The following is a 24032-nucleotide window of genomic DNA, read 5'->3' as shown; positions in this document are numbered from 1 at the left end:
ATTATAACATCAATACATACTTTTAGATAATTCAAACTACAAAAAATTATTAATTATTAAAATATAAATTTGAGAGGTATATAAATAAATATGTATAATATATTATATATGTATTTATTTATTTATAGACAACAGTATTTGCAAATATTGATATTGTTGTTAGAACATATTTCTTAAAAAATAAAAAAAAAACAATATATATATATTTTGATATTCTGATCAGATTCAGACTTAAGCTTCAAGATAAAGTATCGCAGTTAGAACATCTTTCTTCTTCCTGTGGTGGAATGCATTTCTCTTGTTTATTTATTTTTATTTTTTAAATACTTCAGATACGGTGCAGAGGGAAACTGGAAAAAGGAAAAGAAAAAAGAAAGAAAATTTGGTAACAGAGACAGAGAGGGATTTGAAATTTGATGATGTAAGAAGAAGATATATACTATGCTACGCCCGAAAGCAACCCATTTATAACACTCTCGTGATTCTTACCTCCATTTTCTCTCTCTTTCTCACATTTCCTATCTGTCAAGAATAAGAGCTTCCCTCTCTCTTCTTCACATTTTATCAGTTCAGATCTCCCCCCCCCCCTCTCCACTCAGCTTCTAAGGTTGGCGTCTCGCCTTCCCATTTTCGAGGCATTCCTGCTCTCTCTTTCACACTCCTTTTTGGCTGTCGATCTATGGATTTTAGTTCCGTTCGGGGTATCTTCACCTGAATGACTGTCTCCCTCGATTAATGTATGTTGTCTCTGTCCTCTCTTCTTTCAGTTTAGATCTCTACTATCTTCTTACATTTCCTTTTCACTTTCCTCTAACTATTTTTTGTCTCTGTTATTTGATTTCATTTCACTTCTTTTTTCTTTTTCTTTCTAATTTTAATCTCTGTATTTGATTAATTATAGTGTCTCTTTTTTGTCCCTATTATAATTTTTTTTTTGTTCTCTTCTTCATTTTTAAGCATTTTCTTTAATTATTATCCACTGGCTATGATTCTGTTGCAATTTCAGTTGTAGGAATATGCATATAGCTGCAAATGCAAAAATTATGTAAATGTTGTTATTGAAGCTTATGTTTTATTTATAATAGCAATATATATGTCATTTTCAGTGCATTGGTTGACTTTGTAATGAAATGAAATATGATGTGGTGTGCAGCATTCCATGGCCCAAAGTGTAAGATCGAGTTTGTCTTCCTTTAGTTCCACCTATGGAAACGAAGGCACTCCTTTGCATGCTTCTGCTTCTATTTCAAATGGGGATGGCTATGATAGTGATGGCTCCAATTTCTCTACGCCGTATGTCTACTTGTGCCATTACATTTCATCTTCTAAGTTGCAATTAGGGAAGTAGAGTTTCATTTTTGAGACTTTTTTCAGTTTTTTTTTTATGCTACATTTTTTGCTGACAATTTTTTGTTTTTCTTTTGGCTGTTTCTTCTAGCACACAAGCAGCGCTTTCAGCTGCTATTCCTGCAGAACTTGCTGGTGCTATACCTTTGATTGATAAATTCCAGGTAACTTAATATGTTTTTATTCATGTAGCATGTAGCCTGATATGATTATATGATCTTATAGCTATCATTTCATGCTTATAATGGCTCCTTACAGGTTGAGGGATTCTTAAGGTTGATGCAGAAACAGATTCAATCCACTGGAAAGCGTGGGTTCTTTTCTAAAAAATCTGTAGGTCCTCAAGTTCGGGAAAAGTTCACTTTCGAGGACATGCTTTGTTTCCAAAAGGTCAAACAGTATGTTGTGTTCTTGGGAATTGGTTTTCTTGTTTTGACCAATCTCATGAAGAACTAACATAGAGCTCTTTGCAGGATCCTATACCGACTTCATTACTTAAAATTAATGGCGATCTGATAAGTCGAGCTACTAAATTATTCCAAATAATATTAAAATACATGGGAGTTGATTCATCAGATCGTGTAGCCCCAGTAAGCTTGGATGAACGTATAGAACTTGTTGGAAAATTATATAAGCATACACTAAAGCGTGCCGAGCTTCGAGATGAACTTTTTGCTCAGATTTCAAAGCAAACCAGGAATAATCCTGACAGGCATGCATTCACTTCTTTTCTTTTTTCTTTTTGGGTAATACATATGTGTTTCAATTTGTTTTCTTTAATGGGCTGGGTTTTGAACTTAAGACTCATGTCAACTTATTTTGATCACTTTGCTTAATGCCCACATCATGTCCATTCAGTTTTTAGGTATAACCAGACAAAAAATGATGTTTTCTTTCATGATTGTTTTTATTTGTAGAAAATGTTTAACTATTCTATTTCTTTGTTGATGCCAATTGTATTTGTTGATTTTGGCATTGCAGGCAATACTTGATTAAAGCATGGGAGCTAATGTATTTATGTGCATCATCCATGCCTCCTAGCAAGGATATTGGTGGATATTTATCTGAATACGTTCATAATGTAGCATATGGTTCAAGTACTGATTCTGAGGTCCAGGTCCTCGCTGTAAATACGTTAAATGCTTTGAAGCGTTCTGTTAAGGCTGGTCCTAGGCATACAATACCAGGACGTGAGGAAATTGAAGCTCTCCTAACTGGTCGAAAGCTAACAACCATAGTGTTCTTTTTGGATGAAACTTTTGAAGAAATCACGTATGACATGGCAACAACAGTATCTGATGCTGTTGAGGTACTTTGAAGCCTTAACAACTTTATTAATATTGCATGCGCTGTATTTCCTGTTGTGTTTCTATTTTGGAAGGTGTAAATGTTGTAACGACAAAAACTTAATCCCCACCGGGGAAGAGACGAGGGAAGGAAAATAAAATAAGCAGGTTTTTAAGTTATTTCTACTGTTGTCATGAAAATATGGATGCAGTAAAAATGTGTTCCGCTGTAGAAGGAAAAATAGCATTTTTATGGGCATTTTCTTTTCAATCTTGATGCCAGTGAAGCGAAACAAATGATGAAGAACTGATGACACTTGGAACAATATCATTAAACGCAATGCCATTGTTGTGCATATGTGTGATTGACTCTTATCAAACTTTTTTGGTTGACTAGACTGGAAAATCACTTTTTTGATAATCATTTGGAGGCTAAGTAGCATAGCCTTATTTTGATCCTTTGAAATGCATATGTCAAAGTAAGAAGAAACAGGCCACCTGACTATTATACAGCCAAAATGATGGCTTTGAATGACCCAAGGCATCTTATGAGCTTGGTATGCGACTCTAGTTAGTGTGAAGATTGTTAACAATTAATACAACAATGCAATGGTCATTGCATTCTTGATATAAGCTGCTGAAAAAGGTATTTGTTGTTTTTCAAGCATTTTATGTGGTAAGGTATTACAAACTATGATCTCCTTTAAGCTGATCCTTTTAAAATAGTGATTGGTTTGAAGAAATATTTGGTGATAAAGTCTTCTAGTTGCATAGGAATTCATTGTCGTTTTGCTAATATTGTAGCTGGCCTAATTTGGAATCCTGGCTAAATTTATATCAATTATGCTTCAATTACCATTTCAGGAACTTGCTGGGATAATTAAGCTGTCAGCATATTCTAGCTTTAGTCTGTTTGAATGCCGCAAAGTTGTTACCGGTTCCAAGTCACCTGATCCTGGGAATGGTAATTACTCTTTGATGCTTTTGGTCGTTTTCCTAGCTGAAAAATTCAATATGTTTATCTTATCTAACTTGCAATGTTCTTGTGTAGAGGAGTATATTGGGTTAGATGATAATAAATATATCGGGGACTTGTTGGCGGAATTCAAGGCAGCCAAAGAGCGAAGCAAGGGAGAAATTCTGCACTGCAAATTGACGTTTAAGAAAAAGCTATTTCGAGAGTCAGATGAAGCTGTAACAGACCCAATGTTTGTGCAATTATCATATGTTCAAGTGTGTAACCATTCAATAAGTACTATTCAGTTTTTCCCTATAGTTTGGAGTGACATGCATCCTCTTTTCTAGGGTTTGAATTTATTTCTAACTTAAAGTCTTACTGATGCATGTTTATTACGTTGCAGTTACAACATGACTATATATTGGGCAATTATCCTGTTGGAAGAGATGATGCTGCGCAGTTGTCTGCATTGCAAATTTTGGTTGAAATTGGATTTGTTGGTAGCCCTGAATCATGCACGTTCGTAATTCTATTCCTTTCTCTATTTATTTGAACTTAGCCATATAAATTTCCAATGTGATTCTTTTTTGGTTGCTTTGTTTTGCATTAATTTGGTTTGGCATGTATAGTCACTATTTCTTTGAGTTTTGATGCGTTAAGGTGAAATTTCGCAGTGATTGGACTTCTCTCCTTGAAAGATTTCTCCCTAGACAAATTGCAATCACCCGAGGAAAGCGAGAGTGGGAGTTAGATATTCTTTCTCGTTATCGTTCAATGGTAGGGCCAATTCTAGTAATTATTCTCAACATACATTTCCTTGAATTTGATTCGCTATAGCTTCTGATAACAATTATAACCTGCTTGTACAATTGGCTAATATTTTTTTGGGATGTAATGATTGCTAAAACATAAAATTTTCAATGCGATGCTCCTGTATGTATTTTTTTTTTTACTTTATGTTCATCTGAAAGATAAAAAGTACTTACTTCTTACTTGTTACTCTTTTAATTTTTCTGTTTAGCAGTGCTTTTCTCTTTTAACTTTCACAAATAAGTGTTTGTTGGATTTTGTTGTTAATGCCTCTTGTTTCTCTTCTTCTCTCTCCTTCTGATGTTTCTGAAAGAATCATCATTAGAAATGATGTGCTTGGAAGCGGTATGTTAATGTCATAAGAGATCAAACATGGTCTGAAATAAAATGCTCTACAGCTTGCTTCTCATTGTTGGTGAAGAATGCAAGGGTTTGATTAATTTCTTTCATACTGTAACCATTTCTTGACTTATCATATAAAGCATAGACTTGCTGGCCCTTTTTGGGCTTTCTAATTCTTAAATCCTAAATTTAAATCCCTCTTTCTATTACTGTTGGTTATTACCACTTGTTTGATTTATGCATTAGTATTCATCTTCAGAGAAATGTTTCTTTAAATTTCAAAATATTTTGTTGCCATGTAGGAACATCTGACAAAAGATGATGCAAGACAACAATTTTTGCGAATATTGAGGACACTTCCTTATGGCAACTCAGTTTTCTTCAGTGTTCGTAAGATTGATGATCCTATTGGACTTTTGCCAGGACGAATTGTTTTGGGCATTAATAAGCGAGGGGTAAAGTTTACACTTGTGAATTTTTAACCTTCATAATCATAAAGAATGGTCTTTGTTTCAGGATTTTTTTTGGTTCATATCATAAATCATGTACTACTGGATATTGATTTGTATATGCATTTGCACACAGGTGCATTTTTTTCGTCCTGTTCCAAAAGAGTATCTACATTCAGCAGAGCTAAGAGACATAATGCAATTTGGTAGTAGCAACACGGCTGTTTTCTTTAAGATGAGAGTCGCAGGTGTTCTTCACATATTCCAATTTGAGACCAAGCAGGTTAAACAACTCTGCTCCGTCCTATTTCTTGATTCACTATAATATGAATTTAACGAATTCATAATCACGTTATATTCTTCCACTACATAGTTAATAATTTTTCTTTGCAGGGAGAAGAAGTTTGTGTTGCTCTTCAAACACATATAAATGATGTCATGCTGCGTCGTTATTCTAAAGCTCGGTCCACTGCAAGCGGCTTAGTGAATGGTGATCTTTCTAACACTTTTAAGCCTCCTAATGTGGAAGCTTACGAGAAACGTGTACAAGAATTGTCAAAAAGTATTGAGGAATCTCAAAAGAACACTGATCGAGTAAGTGACAAGTAAACTTTTAATTATGGACTTACCATGCTATAAATAGAAGTGTACACATTGTCATCCATTGTAACATTTAAATGAACCTCCAATGGAAAAATACATTTTTAATTGAATCTATTTCATTGAAAATTGTACTTCATTGTTGTTGCACTAGTTGACTCTCCTTGTATCTTGCACTCATGAAGCACCAATACATGGGATACGCTATGGATGTGTCACACACAATACTAATAATTATGATTAAAGAGTACAAATTTGAAGCATGAAAATATCTTGAGCACATGTAGGACTCAAGTTGATCACATAAATTTTATTTTTTGAATCAAAAAGAGGATTTTAGTAAAATTTGAATGGAATGTAGAAGATGGGGTAAAAAAACATAGTAGATATACATTTTCCAGAATCATAATTTTATCATACATGAATATATTAATTTATGTATTTATTTTCATATTACTGTCTCTTTTTAAATGTTTGATGCATTGTTGGTGCAGTATCTTATCTGGCTTCTGTTTTCGTAGTTACCTTGTATCACCTTAATCAGTTACTGGCAGCTTTGAGCTGAGTTTGTTAATATGAGATGTTTGTGTTGTTGCAAATTGGAGTCTAAAATTCTTAGACCCCAGCTTGATCATAAGTGACTGTTTGCTTTAAGCCAGACACTAATCAATAAATAATTTTGGTTTATTATTCATATGATAATTTTCTAGAGAAGGATTATTGTGTTATTTTCTTAAAACCTGAAATGAGATTAATTAGCTAAACATGTTATTCTAGTTATTGGAAGACTTGCATGACAAACAAAGGCAAGAAGTGAAATTGCAAGAAGAATTGGAGGGCTTGAAAGATTCATTGAGGTTTGAAAAGCAAAACTTGGCAGAAGTTGCTTCTGATCGTGATAGACTTAGATCAACGTGTGCTGAAAAGGATACAGCTCTTCAAGTTAGTACAAGCAGTTTTGTGGCTTTAACCCTTTTATTATTCCTTTTGTCTATTGTTAATAGCATAAATTGTTGTATTTAGGCTGCATTACGGGAGAAGAGAAATATGGAAATAAGGTTGGCCACTCTCGATAACCTAGTTGCAGAGGGTAATGCCAAAAAGGATTTGATTGGGACCAATAATCAGGTAGAATTCTACAAGTATTTGCATCCCATGAATCAAAGTCTGATTTGTTATTATGGTTGTAAAGAATCAGATTGGGACTAATTTATTTTTTGATTGGAAATCATTTTGGGTGGTGTATGACACAGGTGTTGCACAATCTTCAAGACGAACTAAAACTGCGGAATGAAGAGTTACATGTAGCAAAAGAAAATATGAAAAGACTCACAGATGAAAAAGTATCTTTAGAGCAGAAGATAATTAGGCTTGAAAAGAAGAAAGTTGAAGAGGTTATAATAGATTTTGAAATTTGGTTCCATAATTAATTGCTGATCTCATGCAGTGAAGTATTTGAGTTTCATGTTTGTTATAATGCAGATGGAATTCCTTCAGAAAAACTCTGAGCAAGAACGCAACACCTTAAAGCTTCAAGTGATTGAACTTGAAAAGAAGCTGGAAGGGGTTACACGAGATTTAGCTTCTGCTAAATCAACTCTGGCAATTAGGGATGCAGATTTAGCTACCTTGCAAAATAATCTGAAGGAACTAGAGGAACTTAGAGAAATGAAAGAGGTATCTTTGCAGTAAATATTTTTTTCTGAAAGAACAACCAACCTTAGTTTAATTTTCTTTTATATTAATTTCACAAAGATGCATCAATTGAAATTTGTTTTACATGTGCTTTCAGGACATAGATAGAAAAAATGAGCAAACTGCTGCCATCTTGAAGATGCAGGCAGCCCAACTTGCTGAACTTGAAGTGCTGTATAAGGAAGAACAAGTTTTGAGGAAACGCTATTTTAATACCATTGAAGGTTATCACCTTGAAAACAACATCCTATGTCCCATTGGGAATAATTTTAATAGCATAGCATTGAACTGACCTATTCCTTACTTTGCATCGAGTCCTAAACAAATACAAGTCATTTTTAGAAATTTTTTGGATTTTAAGGCCCATACAAAAGTCATTATAATCTAAACTTAGTGAACTACAACATAGCCTTCTCATATATAGTAATAGTAACTTTTGGTTAAAATACCATAACTAGCTAATGGTTACTTGTGAATCCAGGGTTCTTTGGTAAATTTAATAAAATTTTGGCAATAAATGCTCAAGTAATAAGGAAAATATCACCATGTTATAGTCCTATATTTGTGAATCTAGGGATGCACAATGATGAGTCAGGAGAGCTTGATAGCCAGTAGGCAAGGGTAGTAGAGGTTAGAAAATTAAAAGAAAAATAATAGTGAGAGAGTGTGTATATGAGAGAGCAAGAGGTACAGGAAAAGGTATCAAGAAATAAGGCACCAGGGGGAATTGAAAGGGAGCAGCAAATAATGTGGGGAAAAGGAGAGGACAAGATACAGTTCCCACTTATACAAGTTCCAATCCAATATTATATCACTTCCATAAATTGGCTAAATGAGACTAGGTCCCCTATCATGCAGTTTGTGTCAGTTTGTCATCAATTTTCTTTTTAACTGACAGTATATCCCTTTAGTCATGCAACTAACATATACTCTTCCCCTTCAATGTCTTTTAGATATGAAAGGCAAGATCAGGGTTTTTTGTCGTTTAAGACCTTTGAGTGAGAAAGAGATTGCTGAAAAGGAAAGAAACATCATTCGATCCACAGATGAATTTACAGTTGAACATCCATGGAAAGATGATAAATCAAAACAACATGTATATGATCATGTATTTGATGGCAGTGCCACCCAAGAAGATGTATTTGAGGATACAAGAGTAAGTTTGATTTTTGTAATATTTCAATATATGTTTCTGTATTGCCTGTTTGTTGTTCTTCAACGAACTCATGATCCATCTTTTCTCTGGAGTTATGGTGCAGTATTTGGTTCAATCTGCTGTTGATGGTTATAATGTTTGCATATTTGCTTATGGCCAAACCGGATCTGGGAAGACATTTACGATATATGGCTCTGAGAGCAATCCTGGACTCACACCACGTGCTACTGCAGAACTTTTCAAAATTCTAAGGCGTGATAACAAGAAATTCTCGTTTTCGCTAAAGGTAGCTTGGGTTTTGTGTGGCAGTTTTTTTCATATTGACAATTGCTAAACATTTCCTTTTCCACCTTATGTTTCTAACTCTTGACAGCTAGATTCTTGATCTAATATATGTAAAAAAATCATAATATTCTTTGTTATTAACCTGGTGGATGTGGAACGTACTTTCTATTTTCTCAAGTCTGTGTAGTGTTTCTGTGCATCCATCACCTTCTAGGTCCTTGTACCAATTTGAAAAATACAAGAATAGACAAACACTTACTTTCTGTGTGTATGAGTGCTTGTTAGTATTACTGTAAATGAAATTTATTCCATTTAATGATCAAACATTTGAAATTAAGACTATAATGATGCAGGCATATGTGGTGGAGTTGTACCAAGATACAATTGTGGACCTTTTATTGCCAAATAATGTGAGGCCTTTGAAATTGGATATTAAAAAAGATTCAAAGGTAATTGTTCCTTTTTGCCTTTTGAAGTAGTTTTTGGTATTTTAACTTTGTATAAATATGGTTGTTCTTTTGTGGATTTAATTTATGCTTGGCTAGTATTAATATTAATTTTGTGATCTTATTACTTTGTGATGCTCAGGGTATGGTATCCATAGAAAATGTAACAGTTGTAACAATATCGACATTTGACGAGTTACAGAGTATTATTCAAAGAGGATTTGAGAAGCGGCATACTTCCGGAACTCAAATGAATGAAGAAAGTTCAAGATCTCATTTGATACTTTCAATCGTTATTGAAAGTACCAACCTTCAGACTCAATCCGTTGCAAGGGGAAAGGTATCTCTGACCTGTTAATACTGTTAAATGATGATATGCTTCTGTGCACCAAAATAGATAACATATTGTATGAATGCACTTGCTACTTACATAGCATGTGAAGATGCTTTTTTCTGCTATCATTATACATATACAAAGCGAACTGCTAATATTTTTTTTTTTTCTGAGTTTATCATTTTATTTTAATTTATTTTATTATACTTTGTTTGACTTACATTTGTGTATGACAAGTTTTTGACATGATATGCAGTTAAGTTTTGTTGATCTTGCTGGTTCAGAAAGAGTGAAGAAATCAGGTTCTTCAGGTAGTCAACTTAAGGAAGCTCAAAGTATCAACAAATCTCTATCAGCACTTGGAGATGTCATTAGTGCTTTATCTTCTGGTGGTCAACACATACCTTACAGAAACCACAAATTGACGATGTTAATGAGTGATTCTCTTGGTGGTAATGCCAAGACACTTATGTTCGTGAACGTATCCCCATCTGACTCAAATTTGGACGAGACATACAATTCTCTAATGTATGTTTTTATCTCCTTCATTTTCTTCTTGGTCAGTTTGCGATTATTAGTGAATAAGATGTCTTACTCAAGACTAATGTTGATTAAATTAGAGCTATAAAGATTTATATGGTTTAACTTTATGCCATTTTCTTAAAAACTGATTCATGCTTCTTGCTTCATAATTTTGGAATACATTCAGCTCTATGAATTTATTTATTTCATCAGGCTTTTGTTTTTCTTTTTAGCCTGAAGATTTTAAGAGTAATGACATTGATTTCAACCAAAAGAATGATGATATCAGAATCAATAAACATTGATCTAAACTCTATCTGGAATAGTAGAGTCCTGACTCATTTCTTGTCTAAAGCTGTTTCAGGCTCTAATCTATATTCTTCACCTCATCTTTTGCCATATCAGGTACGCATCAAGAGTTCGATCAATTGTGAATGATCCAAGCAAAAATGTATCATCAAAAGAGATAGCTCGGTTGAAAAAGTTGGTGGCACATTGGAAAGAGCAAGCGGGTAGAAGGGGGGACGATGAAGAATATGAAGAAATCCAAGAGGAACGACAAGCGAAAGATAGGACAGATGGCCGCCATTCCATGTAGAGGTTACGTACGTTCTGCACCCTTGCCTTGCAGTCTTTTTTTTCTTCACATTTCGTATTAGTAAACATTAGCCAGCCTGGAGATCAAGTTGGTGGATTGGGATAGTTGATTTAATTTTGAACGGGTTCTAATGATTTTGTTGTGATATTACACTGAGGCTCAAGAAACTCTCTGAGTGGCTCAAAGGGGTTTTAGGTTGTATAGTTAGAACGGTGCATGTGTATATATGTTTTAGAGAAAAAAAAAAAAAAAAAACACTTCTCAGTGAGATGAATCGAGAATTTATCTTTTGTAAATTCATATAATCTGTTTGGACATGATCTAATCCATTTCTTTAAGATTCTTTTTCTTATATTGCATCCAAATATAATTCAGCTAGAAAACCAGCATTATAGGCCAATGCCTTTCTACCTCAACCTAGCCTGAAGGACTTATAATGTGCACTTACTATCTGGCTAGGAAGATCAGGGCACTTGGCTTGCTTCTCTTAGTCGTTTCACTAAGGCTTAATACATCTATGGCTCCCTATGGTTCGAAATATTTTTGGTCATTTTACCCCCTCATCTTTCGAAAGAAATATTTCCGCATGTCAATCTTTCTAAACTCTGAATACTTATAAACACTTTTTTGCACTGTTGGCAAGTAAGAGCTTTATGAGAAAAAGAAAAAAAGGATCTAGAAATCAAAACTGTGTTCTTTCTATTTCTTTTTCCTTTCTTCCTTTATTTCAACTTCTTTGCCAACTCCTTCGTGTTTCTTTTAATCCAAATAAAGTTAACAAAGACCATCTTAAGGAAGAAAAAAGAAAAATTTTCACTAATTAATGTACCAAGTGGCAAAAATAGTAGCAGCTACAAGCACTCTCTTCAGGAAGAAAAAAGAGAAATTTTCCAACAGAAGTCAATATCACTTTCTGCCTTCTTGCCATTTTCTTGCAATCTCTCTTTACCTTCATACGTCCAACTCAGACACTTCCTCTGGTTTTGGCAAGTTCCTGTTGCCTCTTTTTAACTTTTTCATTTTCTGAAAAAAAATATAGCATCATTTTTTTTTTCTTCTTTTCTCTTTTCTTTTCATTCACCTCAAAGATGTTTGATTATTTTTTTTAAATTAAGTTAAAATTATTTCTTTTACACCGTGTTTGGTTAAAATCCATAAAATTTATAAAATTTATTCGTAAATTATAAAGTTTATATGCTTCGAATGAAGTGAAAGTTAATTTAGAATTTTACATATTCAAATTTGTGTGAAATTGGTTATAGCTACAATTTTCAAATGAACTTTATATTAGTTTATCAATGTATCATCAAAATATCTCTCAACTTTATTATTTTAATTTTAATTTCTATCTAATGTATTTTTCTTAAATGAAATGAATTCCTTATTGGATTTCAACAAAACATAGCATTAGAAATATTTAATAGCTCTCTCTCTTTCCTTTTATTATTTTTAGGTGAAAGACTTTTATTTTTACTTTTTGAGGTGAATACAAAAAAATAAAAGAATAAAAAAATAACATGTAATTTTTTTTTATTTTTTGTTTGAATGAATGAGAAATTTTTTTTCTTTTAATTCTTGAGAAACAAATAAAATTTAGAAAAATAGCATTGAAAATAGATAGAAAAAAGAAAGAAAAAATATGAGATTATTTTAAAGGAGGATGTTTAAATCAATTTACAGTTTAAACATAAATTATATAAATCTTTTAACCTCTAAAACCGGTTAGAGGCATCATATTGGATATTATTAGCATGTTCAAACATTTAATTGAATGAAATAATTGTTTAGACACTAAATAGAAAAAACGGAAAAAGTTGATTGAAATTTTCAAGAAAATAAGTAGAATTTTGACATAAGATTATAATATATCTAGAAGCATCTTAATAGTTGATTTTATAGTGAATAATTTAATTAAAAGATAATTTTAGAAAAATCACATTTTTTGATATACATAATTTATTTAATTTAAATGGCTAATATGTAAAATTAATCCAATTATTTTATTTATCCTTTCTTATCAATTTAGAATATACATAATTTATTCTTAATAAAATGTAAAAGAATTATTTTCAATAGGTGTTCAACTTCAACCATAAAAATGCTTAATATATATAAACAATTTTAATTGGTAATTAGCATTTTTGATAATAAATTTGTGGTTTCACTAGTTCTATATATATTCTTAATTAAAATAATAAGTTAATCTAGATTATAATAAATATTTTGTATTTACTGTTAATTAAATTTTAAATAATAAATTACTAAAGGTTAAAAAATTATGTATAAAAAATTCAAACAAAATCATTTATACTCTCATTAACAGAGCATGTACTCTACGCACTAATTTGCCATTAAAAAAGACTTAATGTTCGAAAAAAAAAAATGTAAGAACTCAGAAGATTTTCAAAAACAATAAAAGTGGAGAGCCACATATGCTCTTTCTCATAATTTTATTATTAAAACTTCATATTATATAGGTGTAATGCATATTTGATACCTAAATTTTGATTCTTTAGTCATTTTAACAATTTAATTTTTAGTTTAATTTAACAAATACTTAAATTTTATTTTTATAGTCTATTAAACAGTTTTAATTTTTGTTTAACCTAATAATAATATTAAATGCATATACATAATACAAGTGGACATATTGAATAAAGTCAGATATTAAAAAATATTTAAATATTATAAAAGTTACAATTTAAAGTATTTATTAAGTTAAATTAAAAGTTAAGATATTAAAATGATTAAATGGTCAAAATTTAAATATCCTAATATACATTTGGTCTATTATATAGGATATCAAATTGTAAGAAAAATAAAATTATATTCTTTAACATAACCACATGAATATGATTTTTCATGTTGAATAATAATTTTATTATTTTAATAATTCATTAAGGGTAGTTTATCTTTCACCTTTTCTCTATTCATTAAGGGTTAAACTTTTTCTTTTTCCTCTCTTTTCTAACCCTAACTTTATAATTTTCTTTTCTCTTGTATTTCTCTGAGGTCATTATATAAAGCTCTAGCCACTTTTGTTTTGTGTTGTTTTGTTTTTAATAATAATCCTAGCCTTTGTGTAGATCAAGCTTTGGTATTCCTTATTTATCAATGTGTCTATCAATCTTTTTGCTATTACTTTATCATGGTATCAACCCTCCATCAAACTATGAACTTTGTTAGACTCTCTGAGTATTCATTTGGCTTTATTTTGATTATGCTGTGCATACTGGCTGACTTCTATTTTGGCTTCTACTTAATTTCAGTTTTGGCTTTTGTTTGATTTTTGGTTTGTTTCGGCTTGATTTGTATCCTGGTATCTTTGTTTTCTTATCATAATCTTCTTTGTTTTATCAATAGAGATGATTCCCTTCAACCAATTAGTGTGCAATTAGATGGAAAGAACTATCCAATGTTATTTTTATTATTATGTTTTTGAGGGGAAAGAAACTATATATCCACATTGGAACTGTATGATGAAATTTCCTTGGGGGTTTTATTTCTGGTACCTGTGTTAGACCCAGTGATCATGAGAAAGATGAAGAATATACAGAGTTGTTAGGAAGCAGATAATTCAAAGATAATCAGCTGGATAAGTAATTCTGTTAATTACTTTGGAATCACCTTACAATATTGTTTATATACTCATACAGTCTAACTTTGCAAAATATAATATAAGTTAGAGACAGATCTATTCAACAAAACATTTATGAGTATTTATGCTGCTATGATTGATTTATGGGATGCGTTATCTCTTCCAGAATCACCAAAATTATGGACATTTAATTGCTCCTTCTATGGTTTCAAGAGAAGAGCAACTCGAATTTTATCATCCCAAGTAACTGAATACCCTAAAGTTGCATTCATATAAACTTTGGTGAACAGACTGTAGCTTACCATCAATCTTAATCTGAAAAGTTGGCTAAGAAACAGCCATAAATCTTCTTTTTTTTTTTTTCTTGATATTCATATATTTAATATAGAACGTGTCAGACAAATTTTTTAACCTAATTGTATATTGAAAATTTGAATTTAAAATTTAAATTAAATAAGAAAAATCCCTTACCAATCTATGTCATCTGCACTCTTTGAATATCATAATATTCTCTTTAAATCCACGTGAATTATGAACCAACTAAATGCAAAAACAAGATAAAGAGTAAAGTGTTAAAGAAGAGAGCAGAGCAGCTCGTTCGTCATTATCAACGAGTAGCTTTGGTATGAATCCACTTGAAAAGAGATGCATGGCTTAGATTACTTCGATCAAAAGAAGCCGTGGAAGAGAAGAACACTTAAGCTTAGAAAGTCCAAAAAAAAAAAAAAAAAAAGAAGCAAAAGTTATGAATTCCATTATGGTCGTGGTTCTGGATTTATCATTGAAATGAATTAGTTCGATATCAAAATATGTCGGCATCCTGTTTCGAATTGTCCCGATATATGTGTATATATATATACTATCAAAATGCAACATTATAAAATCAATATCAACACCTAAAATATAATTGGATAGAATTAGCAAGTAATAAGCAAACAGTGATACAATTTTCATTATTATAAAATTATAATAGTGAAATTTCTTTCTATAACACAACAATCAAAATACAAAATAGTATCTTGTAGACGGAAAAATCATGAAAATGAAATTATATAATTCTTGAGTTATTAGTACTATATAATATTAGATTAAATTAAAAAAAAATTCAAAAATTGAAGGCCTGTTTGGTTCAGTTGATGAATGCAGCTGGTAGGTGATAGCTGATAGTTAGTAGTTGATGGTTGATAAATTAAACAAATTGGTAGAATTTTATTAGCGATTACTGTTAGTATGTTAAATGACAATTGAAGGTATAATTTATCGTTAAATATATTTTTTATTTTATTATATTATATTTAATGATACAAATTAATAAAAATAACTTATAATAATTATATAGTTAATTTTTGTAGCTCAATTGTATTTATTATTAAAAATATTTATAAAAATTACCTTAAAAATAAAAATAAAAATTTAAATTCTACTAATAAAATTTTTTAATTTTAAATACTATAATTTTAAATATTATAATTATTTAACTAGTAAGAATAATTTTAAAACAATTAATTATTTATTTTAAAATATAAAAATTTAATTATATAAAACCAATTTAAAGTAAATTATTATTAATAAATTTTAATGTGAATAATATTATCCAAATAAATAAAAAAAATCAAATCAGCTATTAGCTGGAAAAAAAAAAGCTTTAAAATAAAGTTGATACAATCAATAGCTGATTGTGACTAAATCAGCTATCAGCAGCTATTTCTTAAGTCTTTACCAAACGCTTTCATATAGTTGTTCCGTGGGAAACAGCTATCAGTTGCATCAAACTTCTCAACCAAATATCCTTTTAAGTAAAAAGAAGATCTAGGTAGAGCACAAAAATGAGATAATAAATAAGAATAAAGAGATAATTTCATGGGATTTTTGGAATTTTAGTTTTGAAGTTTTAAATTTTAATTTTTTTTATCAACAGAGAAAAAATAAATTTTATTAAGTTAGAATTAACTATTACCAACCCGTTTAACTCAATTTAATAATATAATTATAAAATTATTTTATCTCATCCATCTCGTTAATTTTAGATAAAACAGTTATTTCGATCCAATTTCATCTGTTTCGATTCGAGATGGCCAAAATTTTGATTAATATGAAATAAAAAATATTTTATTTTATTTATTTTAATAAAAAGAAATATTTGGGCCATCCGGACGGAACAAAATGAAATCAATAACTTTTAAAAAATAACCATACAAATATTATGAGAAAATATTAACTTATTTTAATAATAATCTTTGTGTTGGGGTGATTACTCAAAATGGACAAACAAATTATTTTAAAGATAATCTTGTTGGCCTCAGCAGGCATAATGTTTTGTTTTATAAAGGCTAATTTCCTCGTGATGCCCATCCTTTTCTCTTCTTTGTCGGCTATTTTTTCTTTTTTTCTCCATTGTAACGGTCGTTCGCTTGTTATTTGGTGTTACTCTTTCGCCGTTACTTATTTGCTTTTTATTCTATCCTTCTTCAACTGTTAGATATGGATGGAAATAGACTATTTATCCATTTTTAAAGTTTTACTGTCAAAGCAAGAGTGAACCATTAATTTTGAATTTGAGTAAAGTCCTAATTAAGTTTAGGCCCTCGATTTCTCATTTGCTACTGTCATCTTAATTAATAATGATTTAAAATAAGTTAATATGAAAAATTCTTGATCTAATAGAATCTTTAAATATATTAATTTTCTGTAATTATTATCAGAGTAAAATAAAGTATTTTATACATGTAATTGGAAGCTAATTTTATAATATATTAATAAAACAAATTAGACACGTTTTAAAACTAAAATCTTTCTCAACAAAACAATATAGTAAATATTTTCTCATAATAGTTTATAAAATCATATCAAACTTTTTTAATCTTATTTTAAAAAGAAATTTTTTTTTTTTTTTTAAGAATATCTTTCTGCACCCAAAAGTAAAAAATGAATATTATTTTAAACTTTGAATTTGTATATGTATATCTGTGTATGCAGTGATAAAAGGAAAATCTTTTTTTTTTTTTTTGTGTGTGTGTTTTATTATAAAAGGGAAAATTGGTTGAGTACTAAATTGAGTAAATTTTTAGATGTGAGATGAATAAGAATTTAGGAAATGTAGGGAATGGTATTAGAGTAATTTGGCTCCCAAGAAAAATTATTATTGTAGCAAGAGAGTGTTGCATCGGAAGTGTACTTCACCATCGCACAATATAATAATAGAAGAAGAAGAAGAAAGAAGCAGGAGTGAGATAAGATGGAGAAGACTGTTGTCCCAACCATTGACGTATCAGATTTCCCAGGAGAATATGAAAGACTCAGAAAAGCATGCGAGGAGTGGGGATGTTTCAGAGCGGTGAACCATAACATCCCATCGGCTCTCATGTCTGAGATGAAGAAGGTAGTCAGATCTCTGCTTGACCTTCCCATGGAAGTCAAGGTTCGCAACTCTGATGTAATAGCAGGCAGTGGGTACATGGCACCCAGCCCCGTGAATCCTCTTTACGAGGCTTTGGGTCTTTATGACATCGGCTCCTCCCAAGCTGTGCATACCTTCTGCTCTCAGGTGGATGCATCTCCTCATCAAAGGTCTTCCACAACATTGTATCATCTACATATAGATATGTTTTTCTATGTTCACATTTGTCACAGCAACATGATATTGTACCAAATTCATGATTCATTGATGCAGGGAGGTAATATCCAATTATGCTAAAGCAATTCATGAACTGTCCATGGATTTGGCTTGGAAGTTGGCTCAAAGTATGGGGTTGCTGAGCAATGATTTGTTCGAGGGATGGCCTTCCCAGTTTAGGATTAACAAGTACAATTTCACTTCTGAGACAGTGGGCTCCTCTGGAGTCCAGATACACACTGATTCTGGGTTCCTTACTATACTTCAAGATGATGAAGATGTTGGTGGTCTTGAAGTCATGGATAGATCTGGTGCATTTGTCGCTGTTGATCCTCTGCCGGGAACCCTCCTAGTCAATCTTGGGGATGTCGCTACGGTGATTCCCTTTTTTCCTTTTGTTTACTTTCAAGCCTTAATACTTGAAATTAATATGTGATGTTTGGTTAATTAAGAGCTTCTCCTGATTAAGGCATGGAGCAATGGAAGACTCTGCAATGTGAAGCATAGAGTCCAATGCAAGCAAGCAGCAGTACGAATTTCAATTGCTTCTTTCCTTCTGGGACCGAAAGACTCGGCAGTGGAAGCCCCGCCAGAACTCGTTGACTCCCAACACCCGCGTCTCTATATCCCTTTCACTTTCCAAGATTATAGAAAGCTCCGACTCAGAACTAAATTCCAAGCCGGCGAAGCCCTTGAGCTTATGCTAGCCAGTTCCTCACATTCAATTAACGATATATGAATCTTGCAGCTTGGAGATGTTCTCCGTGGGCCCGGTGGTAATGTTCAGGGAAACAGACAAGTCTTTCGAATTAGAACTTGGAAATTGTGCTGCCATTCCATTTTGATCTCTCATCAAGCTAGTTTAAGATGCCTTACTTATCCTGCAAATGCATCCTTTTACATGATGTGTTTCTTGGCTCTGCGAACACTGGGCTTCCCACATAACTGTCTTACAATTCATTCAGGATATCTGCAAATTGATAACGCGTTGTTTTTGTCACATTACACGAGCACTTAATTAAGTTCAATCTGTACACCATGGCCTCAGGGGGATTCACGTACGAACAGGTATAACATAAACATAACTACAGAAAACTGAAAGTTAAAATCTATACAATTCTGTTGCATTGAAATGTATACATGGACACCCACTTCCCAATGATGATCTGATAAAACCAAAATCAAATTTTAAAGAGGAAAAACAGAAAGCTAAAAAAGAAACAACATATAGTTGCGACCCAACTCCTAGATGATACCCTGTTCTTCCCATGAATTGGATAACGCTTGTAAATAAATGACTGAATAAAGTAACTTTGCTAGAGAAGAGAGCTGTCTGTCTGTCCACCAGAATAGCTCTGAGGGCTATCACATCGGGGGGTCCAACCAGATGTCATAGGGGTTGTATCAGCTGTAATGTCCATGTTGATGCTACTCACGCTAGTATCTGGTCCTGCTGTGGAAGGCCACACAAAAGCTGGCTTGAAAGGTGGGATGCGAGGCACTGCCACTAATCCTGATATAATCTGAAAGATAGCCTGTGCCTTAGGCCTCTCGCTAGCAATTGGATGGGAGCATGCCAGCCCAAGCAACAGCAGCCTCTGTGCCTCCTCGACAATGTAGTCGTTTCCCAGCCTCTCATCAACAGCCTCCAGTATGCGACCTTCACGATGCAGCCACCACACCCAATCAACCAAGAATTGGAACCCACCAACCTTGGTCCATGGACGCAATCCGCACACCACCTCAAGAACCACCGCACCAAAGCCATATACATCAGACTCACAGGTGGCCTTACCTGTATGAAAGCATTCAGGAGCAATATAGCCCATGGTGCCAGGGACTCCCTCGAGCTCTGCGTAGGATGTCTTCTCATTGTCCAAGGCACGAGCCAAGCCAAAATCTCCTAGGCGAGCATTGAAGTTGGAATCGAGCATGATGTTGCTAGCCTTCAGGTCCCGATGCACCACTTTCTGGTCGTACTCGTTATGGAGGTAGTGCAGCGCGGATGCTACGCCTGCAATGATATTGTATCTGAGTCTCCACTCCAGGGTGGTCTTCTCTTCGGGTCCATGGAATATGTGGCTGTCCAAGCTCCCATTTGGCATGTATTCATATACTAGAAGCAACACCTCATTCTTGTGGCACCACCCTGTATATGATAACTAAACCATCGTCAGATTCACATACAAACCACTTTCAATTAATCCTTAACAAATGTGTATAACCGCCGGCTATATTGCATTGAAACAGAAAACAGAAAACAATATGATATGATATGGGAATACAAAAGAAAAAGAAAACAGTGAACATCAGAAAAACAACGTAATATTAGTGCTAGTGCTGTTCTGTAATAGCCATTTTTTACATTTTAGGCATGTGCTAATATTCCCTCTCTCCCACTGGCTTGAGCATAAAAGAAGAGGAAGGGAAACCATTTGCTGTTATTGTTTGCAGAATCTGTTTCCAGAATAATGGACTCTTGTGTGGTGACTGAAAAGGAAAATGTTACCAGAGTCTTTCCCACTGAAACTATATTAAATTAAAATGCCCTTTTGAATTGAATTTGTTTTTCTACTGGTAATGCATGGATCAGATTCTTTTTTCAGAAAGACTCGAAAATATTTCATCATTGAGACCCATGCTAGGACCAGTGGGGCTCAAGCCCTCGCTCAGATTTGAATTGTTTTTTTTCCCATTTTGGATACGTAATTATATAAAATAAATAGTTGGGTTTTTTAATTTTAAAAAACTAAATGAAAAATATATTAACACTCTAATATTATTATATTTTTATAGAATACTCTAATATTGAAAATAAATTATGTCTATCATTATTATATTGATTCAGTTTTTAAATATTACAAGTATTACTAAATTATCTAAAAATTAATCAATCGAAAAGGCATTATCTTTATTTATTTTACATATTTACTAGTGAGATTAACATCCTGTTTATTTATTAATGTTGAATTGTATAGATATTGAAACTGTAATTCAAGGTATCAAAATATAATGTCACTGTAAAATAATAAAAGAATTTTATAGAAATTATTATTATTATTATTATATCAAATAAAAATAAATTTAATGGTGAAGTCTTAATGCTATGTGTGGCTGGCTAACTATTAAAACAAAAATTTGATAGTAAATTTAATAGAAGAAAAGGTAAAAAAATGTTACCGACTAATCGGACAAGATGTTTATGACGGAGACGGTTAATGATAGTAAGCTCAGCCAAGAAATCGTCTTGGCTCTTGAGGTTGTCTCTGGAGAATTTTTTCACAGCCACTGCGATATTTTCCTTGGGCAGCACTCCTTTGTAAACCACTCCAAACCCACCTTGACCTAGCTTGTTCTTCTCATCGAAGTTGCTGGTTGCCTTCTTCAGATCCCTGTACTTAAATTCCCTCGGAGTTCCTGGCAGGCTTTTGAGTGCTCCCATTAGGCTTGGCTCACAAGCCGCCCTCTTCTTCCTGATGTAGCAACTGAAAGATGCAACCGCAATCACTAATAACGCTAATCCTCCAGACACCCCAACCCCGATCCCGATCTTTAGCAGCTTATGATCATTGTTGTTTTCCCCATTTTCAATGGCGGAAGGCAGCAGCTCTACAGTCAAATTCCACCCGAGAACGCAGTTGAGCTGGATGGCGGTCCCAGTTGACGCAGCAAAGCCAAAGTAAGAGTTCTGATTGACTAGGCCTTTAAGGTCGAGATCCGCTGTGAGCACTGGGATAGTCGGCTTAGCCCTCCCTCGTTCTGCCATGTAAACCTGCAATTCCTTATTGACACCGCTGTATTGGACCCAGACCATGTAGAGTTTTGTTTCAGCAGGAGCGATTTCAATACCAAAGTCGGATAGGGAGACGGTCTTATTGGAGCGGACGCTGTGAATGTCGAGACCTATGTGGTTGCCATCCGGGTCAAAATCTTGCTTGAAGGTGTCAAGCTCAATGGCAACAATGCTGTTTGAGGGATCGCCGTCGGTGGTGGAGTTAGTCAAACCCAGGTACTGTCCATGGCTGTTTCGAGGTAGGTTGAGGTCCGGGGCTATTAAAAAAGCTAAGCCCTCTCCAGGGACAGAGGTGTTATCAATCCGATACACGTTGACGAGGAAGGAAGTATTGAAAGAAGCTACCCTTACTGCTCCTTTTTCTTCTTCCCAGAGCCTAAAAGACCGATTAAAGAGTACCCGGCCGGACCTTCTCGCCAGGGTGAAGTTACCGGCAGAATCAGGAGTCACCTGAAGGGCATCATTGCTGATTGTAGCTGGCGGTAGGACTGCAAAAGTAGCATAGTAAGAGCTGTTGAATGGGCCGAACGTATAGTCTGATGTCTCCAACTTCTGAGCAACGGCTGTCGCTGCTGTAACAGTTATGCATAAAACGACAAGGGTAGCCAGGCTAACCGGCGGATCCATTGCTTGATTTTATCAGCGGCTGCTGCTCTCTGCTTTCAGAGACCGACCAAAACCAAATATGCCACTAGAATTCTCTCAGTGGCTCTCTATTTCCTAATAAAAATTGACATATATGATTTCATTTTACTTTTTTTTCTTTTTCATTACAAAAAGAAGAAAGATATGATTTGAAATTACTTCAGATCTTATCACTCTGAATTCCAGTAATTTTATAACCAATTGTTTTGAGAAAAAAGAAAAATATTTAACGCGTATGGACTGTCACTTTATGCTATTCTCAATATTAATTGATATTTTAGTAACTTTCGAGCTGGTCTTTTTCAAGGCTTTCTCTTTTGATTTCAAATACTATATATTTTCTATTCTATCTACACCTGCTCCCATCAAGCTAAGCCGTTAGATCTCTTTTTTTCAGGATGCGATTACATTTTATATATATATATTAATTTTATTTTGCTGTCCCTATATATGTACATATGCATGCATGCATGCAAATAGGAATATTATACCTCAACTCCCTCAAGATACTAATTAACAATTACGACTTCAACTTTTATCTTTATTCACAACCTTTCTAGTCTTTCTTTACTTCTTAGTTGTTTTTTGGGTTTTTTCCTTCCCTAACAAGAGGGCCTAACTGAGTAACTAATAGTCCAAAGAAGCAAATTCAGTAACAAAAACTTGATCAGAAGATGAACCTCTTGTCTGCTCAGAGTAAAAACAATTGCAGGTCCATATCAGTGCTAGCTCAAGGCTGACATATGGGCAATCAGCACAATGATATGCATACTTATCTCTACTTGGCCAAATAAAGGAAACTTTCCTTTGTGGCTTTTTGTATCTTTAACATCTCTTCTTTTTTTTCTCTTTTTTCCAGTTGTTTTATGACCTACGGAGTATAGGTATGAGAGAAATCTATAATCTATCATCATACGTAATAGTATTTTATGAACCCACGTCGTGTTATTTTTTAATGAAAAAAAATGACACATGACATACTTATATAAGCATTAATTATAATATTTATAAAATAATTAAATGAGATCTTAAATGCTAATAATAAATATAATAAAAATGTATGACTTATTTAAATATAAGATTATTATGTTCTTCAAAAATAATTAGGATGAGTATAATAATTATCATAGCTACTACATACTAATAATGTATTTTATTATCTTTCTAATAAAATATATAATTATATTTATATATGCAAGAAAAAAATATAAAATAGTAAAAAAGTAAAAATTCTAAATCTGAATCATAAAAATAGTTAAAAGAAATTTGTGACACGATTAAGAATTTATTGGTCCAATAACATAATTAGAAAAAATAATAATAATAATAAAATAAATAGCAAGAATTCTAACAATCCGATTTATTACAAATAATTATTATATATATGGACGTATGAGAATTTACTAGTGTAATGAAATAGATACAAAATTAAAATTGACAAATATATATATACGTCTCATATTTAATTACTAAGCATATAATAAATATAAAAATTTCATAAGAATATTTTATATAATTTTTATTAAGAACTAATATGGATATCAATAGAAATATC

General features: G+C 32.7%; 3 protein-coding genes across 3 annotated transcripts; 2 read left to right on the top strand and 1 right to left on the bottom strand.

Annotated features, from left to right (window-relative positions):
• The first annotated feature begins 229 nt into the window (after window positions 1–229).
• On the top strand, window positions 230–11180 carry LOC8258765 (kinesin-like protein KIN-14E). The gene is made up of 24 exons (XM_002528493.4): window positions 230–737; window positions 1154–1293; window positions 1439–1511; window positions 1606–1737; window positions 1821–2059; window positions 2329–2656; window positions 3498–3597; window positions 3685–3866; window positions 3995–4110; window positions 4266–4368; window positions 5046–5198; window positions 5329–5475; window positions 5586–5786; window positions 6570–6734; window positions 6816–6920; window positions 7046–7186; window positions 7275–7469; window positions 7585–7711; window positions 8441–8643; window positions 8747–8929; window positions 9282–9377; window positions 9517–9714; window positions 9965–10236; window positions 10636–11180. Exons 2-24 carry the CDS (start codon window positions 1160–1162, stop codon window positions 10826–10828), a joined length of 3786 nt encoding a protein of 1261 aa, XP_002528539.1. The 5' UTR covers window positions 230–737; window positions 1154–1159; the 3' UTR covers window positions 10829–11180.
• Window positions 11181–17479: 6299 nt separating this feature from the next.
• On the top strand, window positions 17480–18944 carry LOC8258764 (2-oxoglutarate-dependent dioxygenase DAO). Its single transcript, XM_002528492.4, has 3 exons — window positions 17480–17993; window positions 18097–18415; window positions 18509–18944. Exons 1-3 carry the CDS (start codon window positions 17662–17664, stop codon window positions 18776–18778), a joined length of 921 nt encoding a protein of 306 aa, XP_002528538.1. The 5' UTR covers window positions 17480–17661; the 3' UTR covers window positions 18779–18944.
• Window positions 18945–19098: 154 nt separating this feature from the next.
• LOC8258763 (probable L-type lectin-domain containing receptor kinase S.5) lies at window positions 19099–22664 on the bottom strand. The gene is made up of 2 exons (XM_002528491.4): window positions 21220–22664; window positions 19099–20188 (listed from the first exon to the last, which is right to left on the bottom strand). Exons 1-2 carry the CDS (start codon window positions 22457–22459, stop codon window positions 19356–19358), a joined length of 2073 nt encoding a protein of 690 aa, XP_002528537.2. The 5' UTR covers window positions 22460–22664; the 3' UTR covers window positions 19099–19355.
• Window positions 22665–24032: the final 1368 nt, after the last annotated feature.

Source organism: Ricinus communis, chromosome 5, assembly GCF_019578655.1.
Source record: "Ricinus communis isolate WT05 ecotype wild-type chromosome 5, ASM1957865v1, whole genome shotgun sequence".
Classification (NCBI taxonomy): Eukaryota; Viridiplantae; Streptophyta; class Magnoliopsida; order Malpighiales; family Euphorbiaceae; genus Ricinus; species Ricinus communis.
Note: the sequence above shows the minus strand (reverse complement) of the source record. Positions and strands in the feature narration are given on the sequence as shown.

What these genes read in the sequence shown, in the direction of transcription:
- LOC8258765 (XM_002528493.4), top strand. Translation starts at nt 1,160, where the DNA reads ATGGCCCAAAGTGTAAGATCGAGTTTGTCTTCCTTTAGTTCCACCTAT. An exon ending in GGTAGCCCTGAATCATGCAC is followed by an intron (nt 4,111 to 4,265) that starts GTTCGTAATTCT and finishes GAAATTTCGCAG; the next exon opens with TGATTGGACTTCTCTCCTTG. An exon ending in TCCAATTTGAGACCAAGCAG is followed by an intron (nt 5,476 to 5,585) that starts GTTAAACAACTC and finishes TTTTCTTTGCAG; the next exon opens with GGAGAAGAAGTTTGTGTTGC.
- LOC8258764 (XM_002528492.4), top strand. Translation starts at nt 17,662, where the DNA reads ATGGAGAAGACTGTTGTCCCAACCATTGACGTATCAGATTTCCCAGGA. An exon ending in GATGCATCTCCTCATCAAAG is followed by an intron (nt 17,994 to 18,096) that starts GTCTTCCACAAC and finishes TCATTGATGCAG; the next exon opens with GGAGGTAATATCCAATTATG. An exon ending in ATCTTGGGGATGTCGCTACG is followed by an intron (nt 18,416 to 18,508) that starts GTGATTCCCTTT and finishes CTCCTGATTAAG; the next exon opens with GCATGGAGCAATGGAAGACT.
- LOC8258763 (XM_002528491.4), bottom strand. Translation starts at nt 22,459, where the DNA reads ATGGATCCGCCGGTTAGCCTGGCTACCCTTGTCGTTTTATGCATAACT. An exon ending in ACATCTTGTCCGATTAGTCG is followed by an intron (nt 20,189 to 21,219) that starts GTAACATTTTTT and finishes TATCATATACAG; the next exon opens with GGTGGTGCCACAAGAATGAG.